Source organism: Rhinatrema bivittatum, chromosome 9 (assembly GCF_901001135.1).
Source record: "Rhinatrema bivittatum chromosome 9, aRhiBiv1.1, whole genome shotgun sequence".
NCBI lineage: Eukaryota > Metazoa > Chordata > Amphibia > Gymnophiona > Rhinatrematidae > Rhinatrema > Rhinatrema bivittatum.
In genome coordinates, this window is record NC_042623.1 from 148,063,605 (window position 1) to 148,084,703 (window position 21,099).

The following is a 21,099-nucleotide window of genomic DNA, read 5'->3' on the forward strand; positions in this document are numbered from 1 at the left end:
GCGCGCACTAACAAAAAATGTTTATTTTTGTTATTTTGTTATTTTTGTTAACGCGCACTAAGCCAAAAAATGATTTTTTACTAAAAAAAAAAAATGACGATCCGCCACACGAACCCAAAAGCGCAAACGATCGGGCACCCAATGCACATCCCAACTGCTTTGTGCTACAACATCTATAAACAGATCATGCCAGTGTTTCATAAGCATGACATTTATTTATTAGCACTTATTCGCTTTCCAGATAAAATATTACCCAATATTTATTCAGATGGCATAGGCTAAGTAGCATGTTCATGCTATATGTTGTGCAGCAGATCATTATTCCTCTTGGCCCCAATTCTACAACACTCCTCAACACTAAAAATTACAGTATATATCTGGTGAGTCTGAACCTATCACTGTGTTTCTCACACTGCCCAGATAGGTTCTGTCCTGCAAAAGGGTTCTCCCTTGCATGGATTTTTGCCAATTTTACATTTTGCAGAACTAAGGCTGTAGGGAGCATTCAGTTCTGATTATGTTATACCATGTTTGTACTGCAGGAAAAATGTCACAAGACATCAGCACCAGTCTGCAACTAACTTGTGTTGCTATTGTAACTGGGAACCTAATTTCACCCCTTCCTGCACAGCAAGGGAGTGGCTTCTGTTAGGAAAATGTATCAGGGAGTTGCTAATGTCCTGGGTTGTTTGAAAAATGGTTTTGCTGTTGTGGTGTTAACTACATTTGTTTTGGGTCCAGGATATAGTGGTTGTTAAAACTGTATTGATGGCTTTTAGATGAATCTCATTTCTTGATTATTTTTATAGTTTATGCATATGTATTGATTTGATTGATTTTTTTATTATATTTATGCTCCTGTTGCTATAGATTTTTTTTATTGTATTTGTTAATATTGTAATTATGTACTGGATGGTAGATTGTTAATTTTGTGCTCGTTAGCCTGTTTGGGTAGTCTTTTTGCCTGGAAAGGCAGAGTACAAAACTAAAACAGACATTGAACAGAATTCTCATGCATGCTAATGGGGATTCCTTAGATTGGATATTATGTTAATCCAAATGCAAAGTAATGTTACCAATTTGAACAGGTTAATCAAGACTGACTGTACAAAATACATTTCTGGTTGAATATACCACTCTTTCAATATTTTATATGACTTGTACTTAAAAGAGAAATGTTGGACTGGACTTCATTATCTTCCTTGAACTGAATCTGCTCTTTGACAATAGTTTGTGACTTCCTCAAAACCATTTCTTTACTTTGCTTTTCACCTTCACGTCACTCCCTGGACATCAAAGGTACAGACCGCTAATAACCTTCAGTCCCTTGAAGAGGACAGAATGAATGAGCTCTCTTGCTATTCATCTATAGTCATTTCAGAGTATGTTTTAAAAGTAAATAAACCTCAAGTTAGCTTTGATTTTTTTTTTCAGTAGCTTAAGCAAAGCTTTGCATTTTCTTCATGGTTTGCCATGACTTTGCAATACTCCCAAGAACAAATAAAAGAAGAACTCTTATCTCATCCTCCTCCGTTCCACCTTTACCATTAAGGGCTAGAATATCAGCTTCAGATACCTTTATTAGCAGGGCACTTTTGCACGTGTTACCAAGTAATCTACAGAATAATTTAAAATAAAAAAGGGTAGGAAGCTAAGGGGGAACATGATAATAAGTCAAATAACATGTCTCGGGCCTTGGTGCTGCTCTGTATTCTGTCCCGGGTCAGGTTTCAGTGACAGGATACCACAGATGTGCTGCGATAACAGTTTCTAATCTGTGATCATTTATCTTGTATTTGGTGAGGGGTCTGCTTGTTTTTTTGCATTTGTGACTGAGGTGAGGTATACTGTTAGTGTGTACTTCCCTTGTAGAGATTTGTAGTAGTGCAGCTTGTTCTGTTTTCCAGTTTGCCTCTCCCCATAGTTGGTATATTGATGTTCTAGGGCACCTTGCAGTATTTGCACTGTCGTCTTTTCAGTGCGGGGTTGTAGTTGTTTGAGTTCTGGGTGTTACTGCTGGATTAGTATGACAGGTTTGCTACATAGGTGCTGCATTTTCTCCAGGGTTTTTGTGTTACTTCACAGAGAGCCTGCTAATGGAGGGAGTTTGTATCGTTGTTATTGAGATGACACCAGAATTTGAATATTGGTTTTTTTTACAAGGTGAGTAGAAGGGGGAGGCATCGTAATTCTCCTCTGCCCCCATTATTAGAGGGGTTTCTGTAGACACAGTGTCTGCAGAACTGGAGGTATAGGATATCTTTTGGGGTCCTGTTCCATTCTGTATAGTTTGGGGCCCCCAGATATCATTCTCATATAAGAGGATTGGTTGACTGATGCTGTCAAATAATTTTAATTGTAATTTTACTCAAGGATTGTATTTATCCAGCGGTTTCTTTCATGCAGATAGGACTCTTAGAGCTTTATAGCCAATTTAAAACTCCCAGATGCATTTAGTCTAAAGCTAAAGTATTTAGGGTATGCTCAACTTCTTGTTTGTTTTGGAAGTAACTGAATTTGTGATGGGCAATTTTTGGACTTTTCTGGAAAATCACAATTTTTGTTTTCTCTAGGTTAACTTGTAGGACCCATGATTTGCAGTAGGAACAAGTTTAAATATTTTTGTAAACCTTCTGTGATGGGAGGCAGAATGAGAAAATCATCTGCTTATAGCAGACATTTTAATTCTGAGTCTTAGTTTTCGTCCTAGAGCTGTGAAGCTCTCTAGTACTGTGGGGAGGTGTGAGGGAGTATACCATAAGCTCCCTCAAACTACCTTAAGGGACTGGCCACAGAGATCTAGCCAGGTCTCCCTTAAGGATCAGCTCTGGAAGGTATTCGGAGCCCAGGGAGGATCCCTTCAGCTAATAGAAGTTGACAGTGCCCAGAAGGGTTAGAGAGGCCTCAGGGAGCAGGCAGGAACTAGGAATATGCTAAGACCTGCTATGTGTGATACTGAGTATTTGTGAGATATCTGAATTTCAAGGTGAGCTGCCTAATTTGTTCTGTGTAAATACATTTCATTTAAGGAATAGCCAGGGTCTGCCTGCATTTTCCTCTAGCTGGTTCCAAACCGCTACCACTCGAGTTACCACAGGAAGTCATGGATGTAGATGTTAAAGAGGGCGGGACTCAAGTCTGAAGCCATCTGTCTGAATGTTGTTTATTTTTACCTTACAGCCGAAGGATGAATTCATTCGTGGATTACATTTATATCTTAGGTCTTCCCCACCCAGTTTCATTTTGCAGTAATTTAAAGTTGAGGCCAAGGTACCAGATAGATTTGAAGGCAGTGGTAAAGTCAATAAAATATGCAAATATTCTCCATGAGGAGGTGCTCTTTATATGCTTGATGATCTGTGTTTCTAAGATAAAACTATGTTCAGTAGTTCTGTGTTTTGGGAGGAACCCAATCTGACTTCTTTGATTTCCTGTTTTGTTATTTATTTATTTATTTTGGTGTTTTAAATACCGGCATTCCAAGATAAGATCACAACGGTTTACAAAGTTATCATTCGGTCAGCATTCATGTTATGGTTTTTAATATAAACAGTTAATACATAGTCGAGGTCATATTCATTCATTATCTAGTTTCTTGCAATTATAAATACTAATTCTAGGTCAACACATCATCACATATGCATTAATTAAGGTGCTATTTCATTTGGCAGATCTTTGGCAGGACCATTATTATGGAACACATTACCACTAGAATTAAGACTAATGAAAGAACTAAAACTCTTCAAAAAAGGCTTAAAAACATGGCTCTTCAAAAAAGCATTTCACAGTGAGGTAGCGGAATAACACATACACAAAGCAGGAAGTCACTAAGAAAAAGCAGTATTGCTTACTTTTGTTATTTTCTCACAATTTAAGTATTAAATTATAAAGACAGTTAATAGTAAATGTAACCACACCCATTCCCATTAAGAGTATATTATCGAACTATGTAACCGTATAATAATGGCACCCTTTGGATAACTTAGAAACCACATATTTGTGCCTAACTGTAAACCGTTGTGATGGTGCTCTACTATACGACGGTATAGAAAAGTTTTAAATAAATAAATACATTTCATTATCCTCTGTGCCATGCTCATACTGAAGACTTTTACACTTAAAATAGTTCAATTCTTTTTACTCAATTTACTTACCGTATATTGTTTAAAGATCTGATAGTGACATTGGCTTTTATGTTAGGTTATAAGCTTTTCTAAAGAGCCATGTTTTCAGTTCCCATTTGAAACTCTCTCTGGTATGAGACGTAGTAACTCTGTGAGAGAGTTCCATAACTTGGGGCCTGCTATAGAAAACATGCGGTCTCTTATTTGCATTAAATGTGTGCTCCGTGTTGTAGGCATTTTTAGAAGTTCTTTGTCTTGCAATCTTTTGTTATGGGGTGTGGGGGGGGGGGGGGGTTGTCAAGGATATTCTTTGATTGCCCTTTCCAGCAGGTATAATTCCTCTTGGGTGTGTTTTTGATCATGTGAGAGATCTTCAGATTTGATATCTTTATATAGGTGCTGGAAGTGCTCAGTCCATATTTTCCCATTTTAGAGAGATAGTTTTGATTTGGTTTTGAGTTTACGTCCCTTCCAAAAGTCCCAGAAGGAATTGTTAACTATGGCTTCCTCTATTTCAGTTTTTTCTTCATGTGTTCACATTTTTCTGTTTAGGGTTGTTTTGTAATTTCTAAAATTGTGAAGACAGATGCTGCATACATTTCTCAGAGGGGCTCTCTGTGTTTTTTATTTGAGAGTTGGCTTACTTTTTGTCTTGAGTTTTTACATTCCTTATCAAACCAGGCTGTCTTTGATGTCTCGTTTTATCTCTTTTTTTTAAAATTCTGGTTTGGGGGGTTAGTGATTCCCTCACTATTCCGTGGAAAATTGCAACAGAATTATTAATCCCCCAAAGCAGAATTTAATAAAGAGGTCCAGAAAAACATGTCGAGGACAGCCTGGTGTGATAAGGATTCCACCTTTGTCATTAAGCACTAGGATATCCACAGCAGGTACAGTTTGCATCCTGCTCCCCGTGATAAAAAGATTGCTGCTGGAATGAGTCCCAGAAGCCTTCTTGTACTAATTTGGACCTGCTCCCTTGGGGTAATGTCTCCATTCCCAGAGCTCAGGAGGATAACACGCGCTCCTCTCCTTCCCCCGCCCCCACCCCAGTCACCCTCTCTTGGGTTGCCAGAGCCATTTTCATGGGAAACTGAACAAGACCAATGGAAAGGAGGGTTAGGATTGTTGAAGGCGCACCGGGTGCTGAAAGTCTGCATCCCTGAGCTGGAAAACTGTAAGATCAGAGGGCAGCAATGTGTGTGTGTGTGTGTGTGTGTGTGTGTGTGTGTTTGGGGGGGGGGGGAGGCAGGGGGAGGGTGGTAGACAACTCTTCATCGTGAATAGAAAGATGGGCACAGTTCAAAGACCCACTCATAAGACAAGCCTCCTATTTGCTGCCAGCAGCTGTTCAAAACTACCCATGGCTAAGCCTAGCCAAGGGAAAAAGAAAGCTCCATTTACTTACACAGTATTTCAGTTCTAATTGGCATATCCTGTATCCTTCGAGCAGTGATGGTTCACTTAAGGCAAAAGGAGCTGAGCAACGTTAACTAGGTAACAAATCACTGGGCAGCTCTGTTTATGTCTGTTCCCCATGTCAGCCGTGTAAACGCCTTCAGAAAGAAAGCATTGAAGGAAAAGGGAGGCCTGGTTTTGTCCTCTCAGAATGAAAAGGAGGGGAAAAAGGCAGAGAAACAGAAAGATCTTTTATTTGGAATCTCATCTGGTTTTCTTCCTCTGTTCCCTAGCATGAAATCTTTCGACCAGAATACACAAACACACGCTCCACCTTGCACTGTACGCCCACATTTCTTCCCTATATTACACACAATTTCATTCAGTCTAAAAGCACTGCCCCCTACCTTTCTCCTCATACCCCCTCCCTCTCCACCTTTCCTCCCACACTGCACACACACTCCCCCTACCTTTTCTTTCAAGACACACACACACACACACGCCCGTACCTGCCATCCCCATTTCTTTTCATATCACACACAGCCTCTCACACTATACACACCTTCTGTTTGTTACACAATCACACTCAATTAAAAATAGATTCATGAACTGTTGTAGCTGTTATTTTATGTTTTTGTTTTTAATGTGTATGTAAACTTGTAAGCCGCCCAGAACAGATATCTGGGAATCGGGTGGGTTAGATATCACTGCAAATAAATAAATAGCCAGGCAACAATCCTAAATTATCATAATATAAAATATCTACTAAAATGTTAGTAGTATCCCCTCCTCATAGTAAAGCACAGTTTGGCCCAGCTGTCTTCTGTTAGAAAGAAACCTAACAGAGAAATTTCATTCTAATTCTGAAAGCTCAGGAGAAATTTATTTTTTTTTTGTTTTGCTCTCTGCAAATTAAATGAGGCCATGTAATTCTGTGCGGCTCAGCAAACTTTCCAGCAGATTCCCTCCATGTGTCTCCTCCTTAGAGCAAGCTCCCTCCCCCCTCCCCCCCCCCCCCCCCCCCCCCCACCGAACCATTTGCCATGGGTAATTTCTTGGAAAACCGGGCAAGAGGGGAAGCGGCATGCACGGAAGCCAAGGAAAGGGAAGGCTTTAGGGACAGATTTATGATCGCCAAGCAGGGTTCAGCCGAGAGCTTTAGCAAACGATATGAGAGATTTATGTGCCCAGGTCTGATAGCACAAAGGTCACAGGCACTTAGGCATGAAAATTAGAAAGAAAATGCACAAATGGCGCATTCTGTTAGTACTTGCCATGATTAACAACATCAAGCATTTTTTTTTTCCTTCACGTAAGCCGTGTTCATAAAACAACTTGCTGCAAAATGAATAGAATCCTTTTCTCAGTCTTTCCATTCAGGGCATGGAAAAAGAGCCGATTGGGACTCCTACCAAAACGTTTAGGTGCTGGGAAGAAAATAAGCAGGGCTCTTGAGTGGTTATGATTTCATCTTCACCACTAGTGGGATCGTGCCACGCATGACGGGCGTCTGCCCAGGACCCAAGCCAGTAACGTTGCCGCTTTTAAGAGGCCGCTCCGATCCTAGGGAGGCATACACAGAGTCGTAGTTCTGACTTCTCTAAGGAAAAGCAAGGCTACCATCTCCATGCATGCAACGGGTAAACCCAGGATCCTCAATGAGCACCAGTAAAGAGATTTAAAAAAAAAAAAGTTTTTACTGGTATCAGTGTGGTGAACAAATGCCATAAACTGTTCGGTCACAAGCGGCAGATCATAGTGTAGGAAGCACTGAGAAGTCAGTATTCAAAGGCTTTGTCTGGCTAACTTTAGGAGTTACCCAGGCAAAAACCATGGTTTGAACCTTTCTCCTCCACTCCCTGGCTAAATTGTATCTGGCTAACTCATTACCAGCACAAAACGTAGCTAGATAAAATGAGGCCGTGCTGAAGGCGCTCCCAGGGCATGGCTAAACTTTACCTATGCAGTGGTATTCAGCGATTGCCAGATAAAGTTCTGCGGCCAACTCTGATCGGAAAAAAAAAAAAATTGCTGTCCTAAGTGGGAACAGCAATGGCTGATCCTTCTACCTAAGAAGGGCAGGCTGAGGGTCACCAATTATGAATCTCCCCTCCCCGAGATATAATAAAATTTAGTGGCTGAGTGGTGCCAACCGCTTGCCTCCCTTAACTTAAAAAAAAAAGTTGTTGCGAAATCCCCACCTCCCTCCACAACACCCCCCCCCCACCACCACCACCACCTCCAAATCCCCATAAGCGTCCAGGAAGGCCAGTGGCAAAGAGGAAAGGCTCGTACTTTCTCCAGCTAGGAGGAATGCCAAGTACCAGGACATGGCAAAGCTGCACCATAACCCGCGTTTTGAACTGGTCTGTTCCCTCACGTGAAGTGAATAAATGAATACTAAGTGCCAGAACAGCTGCCAGCTCTTCTGCCACTGAAGATCCAGGGGAGAAGGCTGGGCCCACTGCTGCTCCCACACAGGCCCTGTATTCGGGCCCCGGGCTCCAAGCCCCAGCTTCAACTCCACACCTGTGCTTTGACCCCGCGCCCGCTCTCATCTCCATTGCCCTCAGACAAAGAAGCGCCAGCCGTGCTGCACCGGCACCAGCTCCCATGGCCTGGGCAATGCTTGCCCCACTCATACTGCCTGGGCATATCTTGACGGAGGGGTGTACAGGATGCTGCCAGCTGCGACTGGATCCTTCATCACTATAGCAACCAGAGAGGCGACGAGAGGGGTGTTGCCAAGAGAGACTGCAGTCATGGGGCCCTAGTTTTGTTTTTTTTTGTTGCTGGCTTTCCGATATGCCAAATCCAGCCAGAGAGAGCAGTGAATGTGGAAGCAAGCTGCAACCTCCAGGCGGTTACCATGTGGTGGGAGAAGCGATGCCTCTCAAATTATGTGATTGTGGGGGGTGGGGTGATGGAAGAGGGAGGTTCAATGAAAACAATTCTCTCTTTTTTTTTTTGTTTAAAACTAGTATCTATGGTGGATGCTCTGCTTACCTCCAAACATTACAAATAAAACATTAGCTTCAGACAAAAAGCCAAAAAGCAGTCATGCAACAAAAAAAAGGATATTTGATTTTTAACAATCATTTCCAAAATCTTATACAACAACAACATTAAAGAATCTGCAAAAGCTTTACAGGAAAAGGTCCCTTGAATTTTAGCATTTTGTGCTGCAAAGTCCAGCACCCCTTTAATTTTAATATTGCTGTCAAAATCATTTTGAAAGAAAGGGATTGCACGTACAGTTTTCCAAGGGCCTTTTGGTCACTCCTTAAATCTGACTCTTAAGCCTCCAAGCCCCCAGTGACTGCTTTCCTATACAATTTGTGTTCACACAGGAATGTGGAACAAACCATGAAACTGCCTTCCTACCATTAAAGCTTTCCTTTGAATTAGAAATGTGCTTATAATTCTGCCGTTTGCCCCACTGGCCTGGTATCCTCGGTAGGCTTGTCTACAATTACTTATGTACACAACTGGCATTTTTCATTAGGATATATCTCAAGAAACAAATGGAGAAATTACTTACTTGATAATTTGTTTTCCTTAGTGTAGACAGATGGACTCAGGACCAATGGGTTATGCTCCCCTGCTAGCAGATGGAGACGGAATCAGATTTAAAAAAATGACATCACTCCTAGATACACCCCTGCAGTGACCTCAGCCCTTCAGTATTCTCTTCAAAAGCCACTGTGGACATACTATTATAAAACTTGATCTAAAATATGATTCATATGATTAAAAATGGATAATCATACCTGCACTCAACCAATCATAAACACTGAACCCCAATAAGAATATACATGCCCTGATCTAGGGACTGGATGACAGCTTACCCGGAATCAATATCCGCTCCTCGGACAAATCCTTGGCACCTTTCTTGGGCAGCCATGAGCAAGATGCTGAGTCCATCCGTCTACACTAAGGAAAACAAATTTATCAGGTAAGTAGTTTCTCCATTTCCTAGCGTGTAGCCAGATGGACTCAGGACCAATGGGATGTACAAAAGCTACTCCCGATTGGAGCAGGAGGCTTCCCTCAGTCCAGTTATCACCACCTTTGCAAAGGCTGAATCCTCTCGGGCCTGTATGTCCAGACAATAGAACCTGGAGAAGGTGTACAAGGAGCACCATGATGCCGCTCGGCAGATATCAATGGGAAACAGCAATCTAGCTTCTGCCCATGAGACCGCCTGAGCCCTAGTGGAATGAGCTTTAACTTGAGAAGGTAATGGCTTTCCTGCCTCCACATAGCTTCCCAAGACCACCTCCTTAATCCAGCAAGCTATGGTAGCCCGTGAAGTTAGTTCACCCCGTTTCCTTCCACCATGAAGGACAAACAGGCAGTCGATCTTTTGGACCAGTTCTGAAACTTCCAGCTACTACAACAAAAGTCTACTGACATTAAAATGATGGAGGAGGCGGTATTCTTCCACATCCTCATGCTTATCTAGGGATGGCAATGAAATGAACTGATTCAAATGAAACTCCGAGACTACCTTGGGCAAGAAGGATGGAATGTTATGAAGCTGCAATGATCCTGGAGTCATCCAGAGAAACGGTTCCCAACACAATGCCTGTAGTTCAGAGATGTGAAGTACCAAGCATATAGCTACCAGGAACACCATTTTCAAGGTTAATAAATGCAAAAAAGACTGCACAGTTGCCAAAAGGAGGGCCCTGCCAAAAATTTTAATACTAGATTAAGATTCAACAAGGGAATCGGCCATCATAGGGGTGGCCAGAGGTGCTTAACCCCTTTCAGAAAACTGGCCACGTCTGGATGAGCCGACAGGCAGGTTCTGTTCACCTCACTCCTGAAACAGGAGAGAGCCTCTACCTGGACCTGCAAGGAGTAAAGGGTCAAACCTTTATTCAAGCCGTCCTGCAAAAAATCCAGAATTAATAGGATTTTGACCGCCTGATTGGGGACACCGCATTCCTCTCACCAGGCCTCAAATACTTTCCAGACCAGCACATATGCTAGGGACGTAGAGAACTTCCACGCTCAGAGTAAGGTTGCAATTACTGCTGCAGAATTCCCAGTGCGGTGGGAGGCACAGGGGGGTCTCCACCAGGAGTCTTTGCATGTCCGCATACCACGAACACCTAGGCCAATCTGGAGCTACTAATAGGACTAGCCCTTTGTGGTGCTCGATTTTGCGAATGACCCTGCCCAGCAGGGGCTACAGAGGGAAAGTGTATAGCAACTCTTCTTCCGGCCAAGTCAATCCCCAGGGACCACTGAACTCTTCTGCAACTGAAGAATCGGGGAAACCTTCACATTCTGATATGCAGACAGCATGTTGATGGACAGGAGACCCCAGCGATCTACTATCAGCTGAAAGGCTTTGCTGACAATGCCCACATTCCTGGATCCAGACTCTCCCTACTTAGAAAGTCTGCTCTGACGTAGTCTCTTCCTGCGATGCGGGAGGCTGAGATCATCTGTAGATGTGTTTCCGCCCATTCCATAAGGAGATCTATCTCCTATGACACTTGCTGGCTCTTGGTTCCACCCTGGTGGTTGATGAAGGCTACCATTGTTGCATTGTCTGACATTACATGATCTGCTTGACCCTGGAGTCTGTGGCTGAATTGTAGACATGCCAATCTGACTGCCCAGGCTTCCAAACGGTTGATGTTCCAGAGAGCTTCTTTCTCGGTCCATCGTCCCTAGGCCATCAGTTCCTGACAGTGAGCTCCCCAGCCCCAGAGCTGGACCAGCCAGTTCGGAGAGGGCAGGAATACACCCCTGCTCAGATGAGCTTCCTGCAGCCACCACTGGAGCCGAGAGCATACTCCCATTGGTAAGTGGAGGTGAATTGAATAGTCTTGAGACTGTGATTTCCAACGTGAAAGTAGTGAGTGTTGAAGTGGTCGCATATGTGCCCTCGCCCATGGCACTACCTCCAGGAATGCTGCCATCAAACTGAGAACTTGGAGATAGCTTCACACCATTGGGTGTATCGTGCTCATCAACTGATGCACTTGCTATGCACACAGCGTGTGCGCAGAGCCAACGCACTCATGGACTGACATTCTATGAAGGGCAATACGGCATGCACAAAGACGTGTGCAAGTTGGCGCTGCCGCAGCCTACCACATGCTATGCCAAGCAAGCCTAAAGTGGGGCCTAGCCCACTGGGGGGCCGCTCAACCCACTTGGAAGCCTACTTCCCCTTACCCCAATGGGGTCAGAAATGACATCGGTATGGTGCGCCGAGCAAAGAGACCAGAGGAACTCTTACTGAAACCTCTCCAAATGTCTCTGAATCAGGAGGTAAATCTTCTTCTTTCTCTTTTTATTTTTTTTGCTTACCTGGGCTTAGTGCTTACTAGGGATGTGAATCGTTTTCCATATCGTCTTAACGATAGAAATCGTGTGGCAGGGCAAGAAAATCGTGTTAGGCACGATTTTTTAGTTAAAAAATCGTTAAAAAATCGTTTTTTTCCGATTAGTGCGCACTAACTCGAGTTAGTGCGCACTAACGGGAGTTAGTGCGCACTAACGGAGAGTTAGTGCGCACTAACTGAAAATGATACAATTTGACACTTTTCAGGTCAGTTAAGGTCAGTTTAGGAATGAATATGTATTCCTATTGGCTGCCCTCTTATTTATTCATGTTACCAAGCTTCCCACTGACAGTATATGGGGGATGGGAAATGGAAACAGTTGGTAGCTTGACAAAACAAGTAATGTGATCAGTCAATGTGACTAGAACTTGTGCCCTAACCCTGATACCAGGGGTATTGTGATCTTCCTGCACACAGTACCCTATTCCTGATACCGGGGGTGTTGGGATCTTCTTGCACACATCCCGGTATCAGGGATAGGGCACTGCATGCAGGAAGATCACAACACCCCTGGTATTAGGGATAGGGCACTGCATGCAGGAAGATCACAACACTCCTGGTATTAATAGGGATAGGGCACTGCATGCAGGAAGATCACAACACCCCTGGTATCAGGGATAGGGCACTGTGTGCAGGAAGATCACCCCGGAGGAGTGAGGGTCAGGCAGCTCCCCCCTGTCTGTGAAGCCAGCCTCTCACTAGTAATGCAGGGAGGGAGCTGTCTCAGACTTCACCATCCTCCTCCCCCCCCCCCCTCACCCACACACCATCCACTAGCTGGGACATGGGGGAAGTCAGGAGTGAGGGTCAGGCAGCTCCCCCCTGTCTGTGAAGCCAGCCTCTCACTAGTAATGCAGGGAGGGAGCTGTCTCAGACTTCACCATCCTCCTCCCCCCCCCCCCTCACCCACACACCATTCACTAGCTGGGACATGGGGGAAGTCAGGAGTGAGGGTCAGGCAGCTCCCCCCTGTCTGTGAAGCCAGCCTCTCACTAGTAATGCAGGGAGGGAGCTGTCTCAGACTTCACCATCCTCCCCCCCCCCCCCTCACCCACACACCATTCACTAGCAGGGGACATGGGGGAAGTCAGGAGTGAGGGTCAGGCAGCTCCCCCCTGTCTGTGAAGCCAGCCTCTCACTAGTAATGCAGGGAGGGAGCTGTCTCAGACTTCACCATCCTCCTCCCCCCCCCCCCTCACCCACACACCATTCACTAGCTGGGACATGGGGGAAGTCAGGAGTGAGGGTCCGGCAGCTCCCCCCTGTCTGTGAAGCCAGCCTCTCACTAGTAATGCAGGGAGGGAGCTGTCTCAGACTTCACCATCCTCCCCCCCCCCCTCACCCACACACCATTCACTAGCTGGGACATGGGGGAAGTCAGGAGTGAGGGTCAGGCAGCTCCCCCCTGTCTGTGAAGCCAGCCTCTCACTAGTAATGCAGGGAGGGAGCTGTCTCAGACTTCACCATCCTCCCCCCCCCCTCACCCACACACCATTCACTAGCTGGGACATGGGGGAAGTCAGGAGTGAGGGTCAGGCAGCTCCCCCCTGTCTGTGAAGCCAGCCTCTCACTAGTAATGCAGGGAGGGAGCTGTCTCAGACTTCACCATCCTCCCCCCCCCCTCACCCACACACCATTCACTAGCTGGGACATGGGGGAAGTCAGGAGTGAGGGTCAGGCAGCTCCCCCCTGTCTGTGAAGCCAGCCTCTCACTAGTAATGCAGGGAGGGAGCTGTCTCAGACTTCACCATCCTCCCCCCCCCCCTCACCCACACACCATTCACTAGCTGGGACATGGGGGAAGTCAGGAGTGAGGGTCAGGCAGCTCCCCCCTGTCTGTGAAGCCAGCCTCTCACTAGTAATGCAGGGAGGGAGCTGTCTCATACTTCACCATCGTCTCCCCCCCCCCCCCCTCACCCACACACCATTCACTAGCTGGGACATGGGGGAAGTCAGGAGTGAGGGTCAGGTAGCTCCCCCCTGTCTGTGAAGCCAGCCTCTCACTAGTAATGCAGGGAGGGAGCTGTCTCAGACTTCACCATCCTCCCCCCCCCCCTCACCCACACACCATTCACTAGCTGGGACATGGGGGAAGTCAGGAGTGAGGATCCGGCAGCTCCCCCCTGTCTGTGAAGCCAGCCTCTCACTAGTAATGCAGGGAGGGAGCTGTCTCAGACTTCACCATCCTCCCTCCCCCCCCTCACCCACACACCATTCACTAGCTGGGACATGGGGGAAGTCAGGAGTGAGGGTCAGGCAGCTCCCCCCTGTCTGTGAAGCCAGCCTCTCACTAGTAATGCAGGGAGGGAGCTGTCTCAGACTTCACCATCCTCCCCCCCCCCCCCTCACCCACACACCATTCACTAGCTGGGACATGGGGGAAGTCAGGAGTGAGGGTCAGGCAGCTCCCCCCTGTCTGTGAAGCCAGCCTCTCACTAGTAATGCAGGGAGGGAGCTGTCTCAGACTTCACCATCCTCCCCCCCCCCCCTCACCCACACACCATTCACTAGCTGGGACATGGGGGAAGTCAGGAGTGAGGGTCAGGCAGCTCCCCCCTGTCTGTGAAGCCAGCCTCTCACTAGTAATGCAGGGAGGGAGCTGTCTCAGACTGGTATCAGGGTTAGGGCACTGTGTGCAGGAAGATCACAACACCCCTGGTGCCAGGGTTAGGGCACTGTGTGCAGGAAAATCACTTAAAATCTACACTTACCAACAATCAATTACATATATTGAACTGTGTACAGTTCCAGCCAGGACCACCTTTCTAAAATGCACAGTGATTGGCAAATTCAACATGCACTAGCATTTCAGGTGCCTGCTAACAAAAATAATAAACAAACAAGTTCTAGTCACGTGAGTGCTGATCATTACATTACTTTTTTTGTCAAGCTTCCAACTGTTTCCATTTCACATCCCCCCAACCATTACCTCAGTGTTAGCCTTGGTAACATCAATAGATAAGAGCACAGCCAGCCAATAGGAATACATATTCATTCCTAAGTGACCTTTACTGACCTGGGAAGTGTGAACACTTTGTTTCATTTCTGTTGGTGTTCGTTAGTTTCCAGTTCCATTTCCCATCCCCCCAACCATCACCTCAGTGGTAACCTTGGTAACATCAATAGATAAGAGGGCAGCCAGCCAATAGGAACACATATTCATTCCTAACTGACCTTCAGTGACCTGGAAAGTGTTTATTTGTATCATTTCAGTTAGTGCGCACTAAATCGAGTTAGTGCGCACTAACTGGGAGTTAGTGCGCACTAACTCCCGTTAGTGCGCACTAACACGATTTAACGATTTTTAACGATAAATCGTTAGAATTTCTATTGTATCGTGTTCTATAACGATTTAAGACGATATTAACATTATCGGACGATAATTTTAATCGTTGAAAAACGATTCACATCCCTAGTGCTTACCGGCTTTCTGCACCCCCTTCCTTTCAGCTGCTTAAGTAGCAAAGTTCATGCCAGGAACTGGCCACCCAACCAATGCACACCTCTGAGCGATTTTGGAAATCACCTCAGGAATTCTCAACTGGGGGAGTGACCTTTAGGTATCACCGCAGGAGAGCAGGGCTCAATTTTTTTCTCCAGTTTAAATGTAGATTTTCTCCTTCCAAAAAGTACAGCAATCCCCATAGGGAGAGATATGGCCACCATCTGCTAGAGATGGAGAAATACTTAAGGGCTGAGGGCACTGCAGGGGTGTATCTAGGGTGATGTCAGCTTTGAAATCTGACTTCATCTCCATCTGCTGGCAGGGCAGCATAATCCATTGGCCCTGAATCCATCTGGCTACATGCTAAGAAATGCAGATTTCAGACTCCTCTACAGATGAAGAACTGAAACTTTTTGAAATATACACAATTCTGAATTCTCCCAGCGATGCTCATAAAATATACAGATTTTTTTTTTTCTGTTGATCAAGGAGACCAGTTTGATTCAAGAAAAATTAAAGGACTAGGGATTTCAAAATAATTTAACTTCTAGCAAAATTATTTTGTTTCTTGGAAATGCACAGTACACAATGAAGGCAGGCAAGGCTTCTTCTACTTTTGCATTTGCCCATTACAAGAGTTCCTGCTGCACTCTCTCACTGGTGCATTTGCTGGGTCTTACACATTTTCATATTTTGAAATGCTGGCACAAGTACAGACCGCCTGATGGGAAGAACTATTGTTCGTAGGAAATCAAACAGCAATGCGGGTTTGCATATTCAAAAGGTTTAGGTTTGCATTGTAAACCATAAGGAAGGAAAAAGGTTCACACGGTCTGTGAGCTCTGTCCACCACCCAAGGGCTCACAGACATTCACTTCTAAAACGCGTCATCTTGCTAGACATTCTAGTTTGCTTCTTCATTCTGATTTTCACCAGTAAGTGAAATCATAGGGTGGAAGTTTCTTTGTCTCTCCACCCATGCACACATACACTCACAGACATGTACACAGCAACTCCCAATTAGTCAAAAATGTTCAGCTTGCTATACACCCACAGAGCAAAGGAAACAAGTGCTTAAATATTTAAGCTCCTATAATATTTGTCAGCTGAATTCTTCATGCAACTCTCCTCTTATCTGTGTCTCCCAAGCCTGACATCAAAGCCACTTAAGTCTGATGCTTCCCTTTATCCCCAAGACTCCTGTGATGATTTAAGATGATGAAGCTGTGTCACTATTAACAGAAAGGGCTGGACTGTCCCAGCATTTATTTCATTTTTTAAGTCGCAAATCTACAGAAAAACATTTAAGCAGCGAGAAAAAGAAAGGAAGAGAAGTGATGGGTCATTGGTCCAATAAAAGTATCTCACATACTAGGTTGGTTTCTTTATAAATACAGAGACTGATATCACATGTGCAAGAGGAGAGGAGAAAGAGGAAGATTATGAACTCTTACCTGCTTGATTAGTGGTCACAGTGACAGAAACAGCCTGCTCCTGGCTAGGATTCTGCTTGGAGACTCCATTCACAGCCCAGATTTCAAAAGTGTAGTTAGTATGTGCTTGAAGGTCAGTGATGGAGATTCTGGTGGTCTTCAAACTGCCTTGCTGGGGATTGAAGTGCACCCCACTTCCACATGGCCGGCAGCGGCTCAGATCAGCTCCACACCTCTTGCACACCACATTGTAGGAGATGTCATGTCGACCTCCAGTATTCTGAGGTGGGCTCCATTCCAGGTTCACCGATGTCTCATTAACATTGGAGATAAGATTTAGAGGGGCAGATGGGGGCCCTGCAAAACAAGATTTCCATGGTGACCTTAATTTTTTAATATTTCAACATTGGAATAACTTTGCTACAGAAAGGCTAAATAATGAAAATACAACAGCAACAACATATTTTGTAAAAAAAAAAAAAAAAAAGAAGAAGAAGAAGAAATACAGAGACAGAGGAGCCTAGGGGAAAGAAAGATTGTGTGCAACATCAAGCTGTATCAGAAGAGCTTCCTTTAAACTATTATTTGGTTTTGCGCAAGTTCATTATATTCTTCAAATGCATAATTTTAGAGAATTCCTTAGAACTCCAGCAATAAGAGACAGGAAAAAATATAAATAGAAAGAATTTCTCATCTTTTTATTGCACAGCTACAGTAATCATGCAAAACTGGACAAATATTCCTTTCTTTTTATGTACAAGTCCAAAATCTAAACCTAGAAAGTCACTGAGACAGAACTCCAGGTTTAACAATTTCCTTACTATTTTGGCTTTAAAAACAACATCATTGCTAGAGTCCCTTTTAGGATGCCAGCCATCACATACATTCTGAAGCCAGCTTTGGGCTAACCGTGATTACTCTCAAGTCCATTAAGCCACTTTCCAAGGCACTGTGTCCAGTTTCACATGGGAAAATGTGCCACAATGAATCAAGCTCCTTCAGCAGCAAGAAGTCAGTAATTAGTATGTGGGACAGGGCATGGCTGTGTCTAAACAGAGGAGCAATGAAGCAGAAAACTAAGGAAGCAGATGCTGGCAGGTCACAGCAGAGATGAGCAGGCACATCATCTCCGGCATGAAAGGAAAGATGGAAGGGAAGCGCTAAGTGGTGTGCATCAGCAGCGATAGAGGGGAATGGCACTTTGCTTTCCTGAACACAGAGCAATGAAGGAGCGAAGAAGAACACCGGCAAGCTCGGCTCCAGTGCGATGACACAGGACTAACAGAAAGCTCAGATTGCGAGTAGGATTCATTGCACTGGCCTGAGGCCTGTTTGCTGGGAAAGGAGAGAAAATCCCCTGGATCAAGAAACAAAGAGAAAAATAGGAAGACAGAGAGAGAGGAGAGGTTTTTGAGTCATATTTCATGGTAGGCCTCATGACATGACTGGTGGCAAATACCCATCCAAAATGTTCTATATATAAATGTCTTCAGACAATCGAGTGTATTACAAGTGGATAAAGGATATGAAAGAAATAATTTTAAAATTAACCTAAAAAAGCCATGTCACTGAATAATAAAATGGATACCCCAGTGTGCTCTCATAATATCACCCACTATTTTCCCTCCCTCTTTCACTTCTGAAGTTCAACAGAAGACATATGCAAATTATCTAAAAATTGTGTTGTGAAGTAATTCAACACACCTTTTTTCAATTTTTTAAAAAATCCACATCAGATCTGTGGAAATCTGAGACCTTGGGCAAAATTTCTTAAAAGATCTATGCTAGCAGAATCCACAGATTTCTGTGGAATCAATCCAAGTTAAACCTAATCAATATCCTTATTAATAGATTGCCAGGGCTTAAAAGAAGTGCTAGCAACTGTGCTCTACCCTGGTTTTCTTCTTTCCTCTCCCATTATGCTTTTAAATGTATTTTTTAGTGGTTCTTCCTCCATTGCTATGCCGCTGTCGGTCGGTGTGCTTCTAGGCTCTGTCCTGTGCCCTCTTCTCTTCTCTCTCTATACTTCTTCCTTAGGTGCCATGTCCTCCTCCCACAGCTCTCAGTACCACTTTTATACTGACTTCCACATCTACCTCTCTACACGAGAAATTTCACCAAGAACCAAGTCTCAAATCTTAGCTTGCTTGTCTGAAATCTCTGTCTGAATGTCCTGACACCACCTTAAACTTAACATGGCCAAGGCAAAACTTCATGTCTTTCTCCTTATCCCTCTTTTTCGGTCTCTGTGAATGGCATGCTCATCCTCCTAGTTTCTCGGGGGTCATGTATGATGCTTTCCTTTCCTTCTCTACACACATCCAAAACACTGCTAAACCTTGTCATGTCTTCCTCTGCAACATTGCTGAAATCCATCCCTTCATTTCTGAGCATGCTACCAAAATGCTCGTCCACTCTCTTATCACCTCCCGCTTAAGAGTACTGCAGCTGCCTTTTCTGGCCTTCCACTGAACCATCATTCTCTGCAGTAGTCTATTCAGAACTCAGCTGCATGACTTATCTTCCTTCAACATCGCTATGACCATGTAACCCCTCTTTTCAAGTACTACATTGGCTTCTAATCCACTTCCGCATACATCTCAAGCTTTTCTTACTCACCTACATATACATTCACCCTGCTGGCCCTATCTTCTCTCTTCTCTTCCTACTCTCTTCCTCGTGAATTCCATTCATCAGGAAAGTTGCTGTCGTCTATGCCTTTCTCCTCCACCTCCACGCTATCTACATGGAATAAACTTCCTGATTTGGTGCCTCATGCTCCCTCTGTCCAGTCTAAATTCTCACCTTTCTAAGGTTGGTTTTAAAGCCTAAACCTTCTCTACATTAAATAAACTTTCCACAGACTCCTCTTTGTCATGCATGTTTGTCTTGATTAGACTGTAAGCTCCATGGAGCAGGACTGGATTTTATATGTATCTGTACAATGCTGCATATGTCTAGTAGTGTTGTAAAAATGATAAATAATAGTAGTATTAGCAGTAGTAGTCTTTTCTGGTTTGTAAACTAGTTAAAACAGTTCAGACTATGATTACAGGCAGAAGAGTTGATTTGATGCCTTGTTTTTCTGAGGCCTGGAATATAGAATGCCATTTCATAGTTGAAGCAAGCAGTTGGATTCTCATCTGATCAGAGATCTCTTTTTCTTGATGTTCTATCTGCTATAACAGGGTTCAGATGCTGGAGTTAGGTTGTTCTATTGTCCCTGCTGAGCCTCCAGGAGTCGAGTAAACAAGAGAACTGCAAATTACCTGCTGCTCGGAAGATCCAACTGGTCCACGGAGGCTGGGATGACACACATGACAAGATACACTACACTGACTATGTGGACCTTTTCTGCCATCATTTCTATGTTCTATGGATTTCCATTCTCTGCAAGGTCATTTTATGACACTGCTCTGAACATGACGACTTCCAGGCGTCAAGGGAAATTGTGGACAGCATTGCAAACATGACTGGGCGGTAGCATATTTAATTGAAACAAGGGGGAATGTATCTATTTATTACATACATTTTAAAACTTGCTTAGCACGCAGCATTTGACTTTTTACTAACAGGGATATCGCAACTTGCCACCTCAGCACTTATACAAGCACTTCTGTAAGGGTCATGAGCTTCTTACTACCATCTCACTTAGGAGGGAGCCTTCTTAAGCCTTAAGAAAAGCTTCAGCCCCAGTTTGTTGATGCACAGTGAAATTATCATAGCACATTGATCATGTCTCTGTTCCTTTCTACCTTAAACTTAAAAGATGGCACGCTGGCGCACGTGTGTGCTCCTTTGTCGGCTTGCGCTCAGGGACATGGCTATTTTATAAGTTGTGCACATATATGCGTGCAAGTTATAAAATAGCCTAGATGCACGCACATGCACACAAATGCTGCTTCTACTGTGTGAGTTGTGGGGTTTTTAAAAGGAGCTTGCACCGATGACATTTCCAGTTTTACCAGTTCGGTCCCAGTTCGCCCAGTTAAGAGAGATTTCTTTCAAACCCCCCCCCCCCCCCCCCCCGGTTTAATAGCCTTCTCTCCCCCAGTTATCCTCAACCCTCAAAACCCTGCAGATCTGCCTATTTATCTTTATTTTATAACATACATGGCATCCATAGCAGAAGTAAAGTTATGCAACAGGGGTCCTCGGCGCATCCCAGATCACTTAAGTATTTCTGCGCACATCTCGGCTTCAAGCTCCAAAGTGCCCATGCTTTGCCCAGACCCTGCCCCTTTTTGAAAGCTTTTGAGATGTGCGTGCTCCGGGAGATATGCGCATGTCTCGGCATCTTTTAAAATCCACTCGGTGTGCACGAGCCCGAT

The 21,099-nt window shown here is 44.4% G+C and overlaps 1 protein-coding gene across 2 annotated transcripts in view; it reads right to left on the reverse strand.

Annotated features, from left to right (window-relative positions):
* The window catches only part of EPHA4 (EPH receptor A4), a 241,040-nt gene that overhangs the window by 120,250 nt on the left and 99,691 nt on the right, over window positions 1-21,099 (reverse strand). For both annotated transcript variants that reach the window (XM_029615382.1, XM_029615383.1), the window contains exon 5: window positions 16,790-17,125. In XM_029615382.1, coding sequence (XP_029471242.1) covers window positions 16,790-17,125 — 336 coding nt within the window. The remainder of the gene's footprint in view (window positions 1-16,789; window positions 17,126-21,099) is intronic.